Raw genomic sequence first — 9,945 nt, forward strand, 5'->3', positions numbered from 1 at the left:
ATTGACCTTTGTGCCCTTAGTGTAGCTAAAAGACTTACAACACTGGAAGTGCCTTCCTATCATTACTCAGTGGATTGAAGACCTTTTGAGCTGATCAGTATCTTAAAATATGCCATATAGATATTCATTTAGATATATTTGGGGCATTTGGAAGCCTTTTTAAGAGAGTTGTGAATAGATTGCTTAATTCAGTCGTTTTCGATGGCACACTGGTGTGCCACAAATGTTCAGCAGGTGTGCCACTGATTTGGGGGGAGGGTCATTTATTAATAGGGACATTGGGGAACGTGAGCTCTCTGCCAGCCATGCAGTGTGCCTTGACAAAACTGATGGCATGCCTTGACAATTTCACCACCTTGTCAGTGTGCTATGAGATGAAAAATGTTGAAAATCACTGGATTATCTATTTCATTTTTATTATGTATTTTTTCTTCTCTCATTCTCTCTTTGTGGATTTTATGTTATAGGTTTTGTTTCTACACTTTTATTTACTAATAAAGGAGAAGGGGGAAAATGTATTTATTTGAACTGATTACAGTATTTTCAAGCTAGATTTTCATGGTGTAAGAGAGGTGGAATTTGAATATCTTTAATAAATAATCTTCAGTGATTTTCTCTTCTTCTCTCTGCCCCAGAAACAGCACCTATAATTCCTCGACCTATGATGAGTCTGATGAACTGCAGATAGGTCAAGACGCAGAGATATGCTTGCTGAAGTCAGGAGAGCTGATGTAAGTAAACCCCTTACAACAAGCAAGACTGTTAATCTTTAAAGAACTGAGCCTGCATTTGTGTCCTACCCTTATGTGAACATGCCTCAGCTGGGCCTTTTGAGGATGTTGTTTGCATGTAATTGAAAGCAAAACTTGATTTGTGAGAAGCAGGACAGAAATCTGTTAAGATAACACAGAGCTGGTGAACCCAATTATCTCACTTCTTACAATGCTTAATATTTGGCAAATGAAACAAAATTAACTTTTTCTTTTGCCCACTTTGTAAAGTGGCAAGCAAAATGATAAAACCATAAAGGGACTGAACTTTGTCAGGTGCTAGAACTGAAGCGTTACCAGTTCACTTAACTGTTGACATGATGAGCTGTAAATCTTACAGGTGAAACAGAGCAAACCAAAAGTGTGACATGACCCTTGGACCTAAAGGCCTTTTAGAAGAGATTCTTAGAGTGAGAATCAAATTTATTTTGCTGTAATTGTAGTTCAACTGAACTTCATGTGTCCTTAGGAATACCATAGCTTAAAGGTGTATGGTGGATATCTATACCTCCAACAGGAAAGTACCAGCTCCATGCATGGAGAATGTGTAAGCCTTGCACACTGAGCTATGTGAAAGAGGCTGAGAAGCAATTCTCTTAGTGTGGACTGACTTTCTTAGTGTGAGATTCTTGCAGGCGTGAAGCCATTATCTGCTTCAAAAGTAGAAATTAATTTCTGTGTGTGGAAATAAGGCCTCTGGATCTCAGTTAATACCTCTTTGTGAAAGTCAGTAATAGGCAGATGAAGGGAGGACTCTTTCATGAGAAAGAGTGTAGCACACTAGAAATATTGTTAGGCTTGAACCAAGGAAAGCTGGCTTCACATCCTTGCTCAGTCAAGACACAGATCTTGGAACAGTTGCTATTTCACACACACTCTAGAGTTGTAACCTGTAAGATTTACAGCTCACAACAACAAGGTTGTTTTGAGGGGAGCTTGGAACAACCCCATCTGTAGCACTCTAATGTCTCTGAAGGAAAGAGGAGATAAAAATATGATTAATAAATGCAAACAGGGTGACCAGATACAATGGAGGACACAACCCTGACCTTTAACCGTTGCATAGAAGAAAGAATTTTGGCAGGTGCAGCTTTTAAAACCCTTCCATGTTGAGCTGCACCTGCCAAAATTCCCTCTTCCATACAATGGTAAAGGTACAGGCATCATGTCCTCCATTGTATCTGGTCATCCTGAATGCAAGTCTTTGTTACTGCACCTTAAAGGGCAACAGCAGGTGACTTAGGGCCACCACAAACTTATAAAATTAGTGAATCTACTACATGGTTTCGCAGTGAGTCCCATAATAGCTGAGCTCCCTGAGCATACATCCTACAGGATCCCTAAGGAGTACACAAACCACCTATGCATGTACTACGTTGCACGTGGAGGTGGCCTGCGTTCTCCTTTGAAAGTTGTTCAGTTTTCCTTTCATACTGTAGGGAACCCACTGTGAAAATAAGAAGTCAACCTGCTAATTTGTATCATATGAAGTGGGCTGAAAGGGTGAGTTAGTACGATGCAGAGATGCTCCTCAAAAAAAGAAATGAGCTTTTATGGTTCTTGTTTCTTATGCTCCTGTGCATTCTTATGAGTCAAATTTGTCACATTTACCTCCTTCCCTTCCCCTTTTCTTTAGGATGAAGATACCTCTCACTGTGGAAGAGATCTTAAAGTTTGGCGAAGCCAACAGAGAGCTGTTCATTAAGTCAAGCACTTACAGCATTATACCCATCACTGTGGAAGAGATTGGTCTTACAATAAGTTGGATCTTTTCGTCAGACCCAAAAAGCATCTCATTCAGTGTGGTGTATCAAGAACTAGAAGATACCCCACTGGATCAATGGAAAGTAAGGCCAACTCCTCATGAAAAGCTTGTTCTCCTCCACTGGGCTAGCTTTGGCATTGAATTTAATGATGTGCGAAACAAAGTAATTTGGTTAAGAGCAAACTATTGTTTATTATTACGCCGGGTGGTATCAGAGGTCAGCCAGGCTGATCAGAGGTATCAGAGGTTGACCACTGGCTGAGGGTGCACAGGGGCCCAGAGCCCAACTATCCAAACCTTGAAACCCCTCCAGTGTAAGCAGCAGCCCCACCAGATCACTCGTACCATTGCTACTTTGTCCTTTCCTTTCCGTCTGCAGTTGCATTTCCTTATGGGGCCAGAACTAGATCTGACCTAAGGGCCCCCAAGACACCCTGGCTCCAGCACTGCTAATACCAAAACTGGCATTGTTTCAATATTAGGTAGGCAACATTGTTTGTCCAATATCAAGTGTGTTATCCCAGTGGGAAATTCCTAGGCCAGGGATAGTTGGCAACCTTCAGTCGCGAAAGACTATGGTATCGTGCTCTGAATGGTGGTTTTGGAACATCATCTAGTGTGGCTGAAAAGGCCAATTCGGGAGTGACAATCCCTTCCACACTGGGAGCAAGTGCAGTCTGTCCCTGGTCTGTCTCCCTAGCTATGGGCCTTCCTTCTTTGCCTCTTAGCCTCAGACTGTTGGCAAAGTTTCTCTTCAAACTGGGAAAGGCCATGCTGCACAGCCTGCCTCCAAGCGGGCTGCTCAGAGGCCAGGGTTTCCCACTTGTTGAGGTCCACTCCTAAGGCCTTCAGATCCCTCTTGCAGATGTCCTTGTATCGCAGCTGTGGTCTACCTATAGGGCGCTTTCCTTGCACGAGTTCTCCATAGAGGAGATCCTTTGGGATCTGGCCATCATCCATTCTCACGACATGACCGAGCCAACGCAGGCGTCTCTGTTTCAGCAGTGCATACATGCTAGGGATTCCAGCACGTTCCAGGACTGTGTTGTTAGGATCTTTGTCCTGCCAGGTGATGCCGAGAATGCGCCGGAGGCAGCACATGTGGAAAGTGTTCAGTTTCCTCTCCTGTTGTGAGCAAAGAGTCCATGACTCGCTGCAGTACAGACGTGTACGGCCAGAGATAGTCACACATTATGAAACACAATGTGCTGTAGGTACACAAAAGATCCCAGTTAACTTTGGCTAGTGTAAGAAGAGGTTCTATCCTTTGTATAGAAACCATAGGCTCATTTTCAATCAAACTTCCTTAAAAGTTTGGCCACCCAGTTCCCCAGTTCAGCTTTTCCTTAGAAGTTGCTCCATGTGCAAGAGTCCAAACCAGTGACCACCACTTGTCAGCAATCCTTTTCAGGAAAGTTTATTTACTAAGGGCGCAATCCTAACTGGCAGTTATGCTGGCATAGGAGGCACTGGAGGATCGCAAACATGCCATAAAGCATGTTTGCGCCTCCGTGGGTGGGAGCCGCATCGGCGCATTCAGATGCGCCGACGCGCGGAGGCAGAAACCTCCGCAGCGGCTCCCACGCCGCCGCTTGTGTCAGCGCTCTCATGCTGACGCAAGCTGCAAAGGTAGGCATGGGGGAAGGGGGCTGGAGGGGGCGTTTCTGGGTGGGGGGAGGGAGGGGGATGGGCAGCCCTTGGGGCGGGTGCGCAGGGAGCCGGGTGCGGGGCTGGGACCCAGCGGTTATGCCAGATCCCAACCCCCATCCCTGGAGAGAACGGAGCGGCTTCTGGCCACTCTGCTCTCCTTGGACTTGCGCCACCTCCAGAGGTGGCGCAGGTCCAAGGAGACCCATAGGGGCGCACAGCCCTTTCCCAGGGGTAAGGAGAAGAGCTTCCCCTTGCCCGTGGCTGAGCCACTGCACCCAACGAACCTGCGTTGGATGCAGCGCAAGCCTCTTGGCTTGCCTGCTCCAGTGCAGGTTTGGATTGCGCCCTAAGGTACTGCAATTGGTCAATGTAAGCAGTGAATTTAATATACTGCTAAAAGTGTGCTTTGTAAAATACATTTGTGTGGTTGATAAGAGGCAAGGTTCCTCCAAGCAGAATCTATTTTAAACTTTGCTCTGGCTTGTTTTTTACAGGTTCTTATTCCTATGACCCGCTGCAACTCTCATAAGGAGACAATCAAAGGAAAGGTGAAAGTCAGAAATGCTGGGATCTATATCCTTATATTTGATAACACCTTCTCTAGGTAAGCGCTGCTGAATATGGGGAAAGAAATAGGTGGAATTTTGCTGCTTGTAAAAAAATTTTTTGCAATTTATAAATAGATGCTAAACACACACACACACACATTGTGTTCTCTCAAAAGTCTTGTATCTAGAGCAGTGTTCTTCAACCTGTGGGTTGGGACCCCAGTGAAATTGTGAAGCCTCATTTTGGGAGTCACAGCAAACTATCCAAGAAGGGCTTGGCTCCAATCCAATAATGAATTGCCTTATCAAAACTGAGTTCTTGATATAATCCTGCAAAGCCTTTTCTTGCTGTCTTGCCCTGCAGCTCCTAAGGCCAGTCCTGCTTTGGCTGCTACCTCACAGGTTTCTTGTGAAGATGCAAGAGGTGGGGGAAATAAGGCAGGTGGAGTCGGGGTGGGCTGTGAAGGGGGCAGAACAGATGCCTGGAAAGGGCAGGATTGGTGGTGCATCCCCAGACTCATACTGCAGTTATTGATTTTTTGGGGTTGCAACACAAAAAAGGTTGAAGGCCACTAGTCTAGAGAGTTAATTGCACTTTGTTTTTATTTCACAAAGAGATTTCCAGCCCTGTCCTACATAAATTCTCTTCTGGCGTAACATGCGTTCTGCCAGCAGAGCTGCTGGGAGCCAGACGGAGGTGCCTGCTGGAAGTCAAGTAATGTTGTCAAGCACTCTGACATTACCAGCCAGCACTGCGAGGCCATTGGCGCAATTACTGGTGGCCACATAAATGGACCAGCGGCCAGGCCACCATTTGCCAGCATGAGTGAGTCAACAGTAGGGCTAGGCAGTGGGAGGGAGGGGTAAGGTGCCTTTGGCCCAATGGGTCTCCTCGGACGTACGCCACCTCCTCAGGTGGCACAAGTCTGAGGACAGCGGAGTGGCTTGAAGCCGCTCTGTTCTCCCTGGGAACGGGGGTTGGAATCCGGCATCTGCCATATCCCAGCCCCACCTCTTGCTCCCCACCCGCCCATCCCCAGGGCTGCCCACTACCCACCCTCCCCCCGTCCAGGAACGCCTCCCTCCCACCCACCCCAGAGCCTTGCGTCGGCCCAGCCGGGCCGACACAAGGCTCGTGGAGGAAGCTGTCACAGAGACTTGTGTCAGCCTCCACAGGCTGGCGCTCCTCTGGCCTGGCTTCCTCCCGAGGACACATTTGCAACCATCCTGGGCTGGCACAAGGGACTTGCACCAGCCCAAGTGAAGGGCTGGATTGCGCCCTTAAACTTGTAACACAGCCACAATGATTATAATTAAAAGGTAGGAAAGTTTTGTCTTTAAATGCTGAAGAATGTGGCTCTCTTCCTTTGCAATCCTATGCATGACTAATAGGTCCTATGGCATTCAGTGGGACCTGTTCCCAGGCAAGTTTGTTCAAGGTTGCATCCCTAAACACACTTACTTTGAAATGAGTCCCTTTTGTCAAAGTAACTTACTTCTGAATAAATATGATTAAGATTTTTAGTTAAGTACCAATTCATAGAAATGAATTGCACTTAATAGCAATGGGGCAATTTAACAGCAATTAAAATCCTGTTGATTTTGAGACTTGTACCCATTTCAGTTTTTCTGGATTCAGGATTTTTCTTTTTTGTGGTTTAAGCTCACTTAATTTTTTTCTGTTGCTTTCCCTACAGGTTTATCTCGAAAAAAGTATTTTACCACTTAAGCGTTCAACGCCCAGTGATCTATGATGGAAGCGATTTCCCATAGCTTTACACACGTGTAATATTTATATACTGTGTCATTTTGCAAATTATATATTTTTTAAAAAAAATTGTTATTTATAAATATACAAGCACTAAAAACACTGATGTGTTTGAAGCCCTCTTGGGAGCTATGCAATAATCCTAAAACCGCATCTAATATGTAGATGCAATGATAAAGAACAATATATCTTTCATAGGAACACTAACTATTCTGGACTATATGCCAAAAGCCATGTTGTTTATTTAAACCAAAACACACACAAAAAGCTATGCAATGCTGCATTTGATGTAAAAAAAAACGGTTCACAATCCAGATTTTTATAAAGGGCTAAGAAATAGAATATGTGCTTGGATTTCTAATCCTAGTCAGTCTAGGTTGGATGTGTATGTAGCAATATTTTAAAGTGTTGTTGCTTTTACTTCTCATTTTAAAAAAAAGGTGCAAAAGGGATGAAATAAAAAATTTTGTTCTGCAAAGCATTTTACCATTGATGCATTCACCATGGATGGATGAATGCATATCTGACGTGTAGCAAGATGTCGATTGGGCAAGCTGTGGGTGGCTCTCCCTAAATATTTTTAAAGAAACCAAATCCCTTGTGTTGCTGTGTGTTTGCACAGTACACATGAAATTGGCTCTGGGTCAACCTCCTGTTTAGCTAACTTGGAGACTTTATAAAGTATGCTTGAATTGCACCTTGATGAGGAAGCTGACCTGTTTCCCTATTGAAAAGGAAGTTGCACAGCTTGAAGGCTGGGAAAAGTAAAACTAAAACTCCAAACATTATTAAATGGAGATAGTGTACTCACATGACGAGGAACTAGCAGCATGCCCCTGAGCATGTCTGGATTTCCAGACTTGCCTAAAGAGGCAGCACTGATCCCTCAGAGACTTGCTCCATGTGCTTTAGAATTTTTCCCTGCTACCAGGGTACACTATAACCAATTTAGTAATGTTGAATTGGGCGTCATTGTACTTGAACCCCAAAAACCTTCTGTGGAAGCCAGCCTCATTTACTTCAGTGTGATTTCTTTCCATGTGATGCATTTATGTGTGAGGATGTAAATGTAGCTGTCAGTGTAGCACAAATAAAATTAAGCCCTTACTTCTAAACCCCCCAAATATGCAGAAGAACTCCCTCCCCCCAAAATTGGGTATAGTCCCAAATGAATAATTCTGGCCAAGAAGAAAATGTGTTTTAAAAAACACTACAGAAGCCATGTCCTACAAATTGTGCATTTGCTATTTCATTGGAGCATTGAATGGCATAGGGTGCAAGAACTCCCAAGTGCTAGGAGTTCATTCTGTTTTTGAATTGAGCAATAAGAATTTAATGTTGAAAACTGAAATACCATTTGCTGTGAACTGTGCAATATAAAATGGATTTTGAACAGAATTCCACCCTATATTGTGGTTTTCTAATCTATTTTGCTACATTTTTTTAATAGAATGCCCATTTTGTAAAGGTGTTTTTGATTCTAATTAATATGAAGGGTTACTGTCAAATATTGTACTTCAGTTGTATGATTTTAAATATAAACAATTTGGTGGAAGAAGATGGCTGCCTATTTTTTTGTCTGTGCTTTTAATGTTTTGTTGCAAGTGATCTGTTCATCTTTATTTTTAAAAATGAAAGGGTTATTTGTTCTGTGGCACTCAGAAAAAAACAGTACTGAGTTAGAAGGACAGGTGGTATCATTCACTGTAAGGCAGATTCTCATGTTCAGTATTCCAAAGCTAAAGATCCTGGAGATGTACAGAGAGGCCCATTCCACGTACCACAATTCATTTCAGAATGTTAATGAAAGGGAATGAATTCATGTGCTGCTCTGCCTGAATTGGTTGAAATGGACCCTTGGTTCCAGCACCCACCAACCAGGTAAGTCTTAACACCAGGTGTGGGGAGGCGGGGGGATGGTGGAATAGGACAGGGAGGGGTGTTTTGGGGGAGCAGTGGCATACCTAAGCTGGGGTGGGGGAATACACTGCCCCCCCCCCCGGAGCAGAGTGGTGGTTTTCTGCCATCTCCACTGAGGTGAAACTGGAGGCATGCAGCAGATGCCACGAAATTGGCCCTCCCTCCTGTCCTCATCACTTTATGGCTCCAAATGAAGCCTTTCTGGGGCCAGGGCCACTCATGCATGGACAATAGCACAGGCATGGGGGTGACATGATAATGCCGGGGAATCATCACGTCACCCAGCCACAGGTGTCGCACCCCCAGCTATGCTATGGGGGTATAAGGCAGGGAGGAGGATGGTTCAGGAGTGACCATCAGGGATGGTTCAGGGATGATGAGGGGGGTGAATTTAGTCTCATTTTTTTCCCCATTCAAAACATTTCTGTTAATAATAATAATTTCTTGAAGAGCAAAGACAATCCTCAGATCTTTGTCAAGGACTATTTTAGCATTTGTCAGCTTTTAGTTCTAGATGTGACCCTGTTCTTGACCTGAATTGTGAACATTCTTAGTGAATTGGAGATTATTACTACAGTAGTCTCATATCTCTGCTGAGAAATGGCTGCAATAGCATCTAGTTTGCGGTTCTAGGTTCAGTTCCTCCAACCATTCTTTCCAATTCACCTTGCGAGAAGAATGCCTCTTGCATATACTTTGGTAGAACACAGCTGCCCTTTCTCATTTAATCATATGCAAAGTAGTTCATTTGAAGAAGGTCATCGGGCAAAGTATCATCCAAAGTGGCCCTGCACAGGAAAGCCTTTTGCAGTATTTGAATATGGTTTTTAATAAATCTACCACCAGAGGGCATCATTTCACTACCTTTCCAAAAGTAAAGAGATGTTCTGCATCCTTACAAAAGGTTCCAGTCACTCTGAATGACAACATGGCTCATTGGAGATAAAAAACAAATGTTCTTGATGGGTTAAAGTGGTTCAGGCCAGGCAACTTGACCTGTACTGAGGAAACGGAGGTAGTCATTGTCTTGGGGAGGTGTGGATCCCCATGTATGATTAGGTGTTAGATATTTCAGTGGTCCCTTTTCCAATCAGTACAAAACGTCTACTTGCCAGCCACAAGGATAGAAGCCACCATGTTTTGTGATGGATACTTGACAAGATTACCAGACAAGAAAAAAGATGTCCGGGCAAAACCACTGAGGTTGAATCACTGAGCTTTATTCAGGCCCTTTGGGTGTCAGTCTCTTAATCCGGTCATTTCAGATGCAGCCTCATCATCAAACAAGGCCTGATCCTGTCCTCAGCACATGATAACAGACACATATGTGATAATCCTGGAAGATCAGAATGGGGGAAGGGGTACAGACAAGAGAGAGAGATGCACCATCAGTATATTGCGGGATGGAATACTCCTCCCTCCTTTGCTTACTTGTGTGGGGTGCCTTGTCCTTCACCTGTTGGAGCAGTGAGATGAGGTTCTAGTTGAGTGTTTGTATGTGGAGTCCTCCTGGATAGAATACCT

The 9,945-nt window shown here is 44.2% G+C and overlaps 1 protein-coding gene across 1 annotated transcript in view; it reads left to right on the forward strand.

Annotated features, from left to right (window-relative positions):
- Window positions 1-8,047, forward strand: part of FYCO1 (FYVE and coiled-coil domain autophagy adaptor 1) — a 58,874-nt gene extending 50,827 nt beyond the window's left edge. Inside the window, exons 15-18 of the mRNA XM_066627619.1 lie at window positions 636-731; window positions 2,407-2,617; window positions 4,680-4,789; window positions 6,431-8,047. Of these exons, the coding sequence (XP_066483716.1) occupies window positions 636-731; window positions 2,407-2,617; window positions 4,680-4,789; window positions 6,431-6,506 (493 nt within the window). The 3' untranslated portion in view covers window positions 6,507-8,047. The remainder of the gene's footprint in view (window positions 1-635; window positions 732-2,406; window positions 2,618-4,679; window positions 4,790-6,430) is intronic.
- The last annotated feature ends 1,898 nt before the right edge of the window (window positions 8,048-9,945 follow it).

Source organism: Tiliqua scincoides, chromosome 5 (genome assembly GCF_035046505.1).
Source record: "Tiliqua scincoides isolate rTilSci1 chromosome 5, rTilSci1.hap2, whole genome shotgun sequence".
In the NCBI taxonomy this organism is placed as follows: domain Eukaryota; kingdom Metazoa; phylum Chordata; class Lepidosauria; order Squamata; family Scincidae; genus Tiliqua; species Tiliqua scincoides.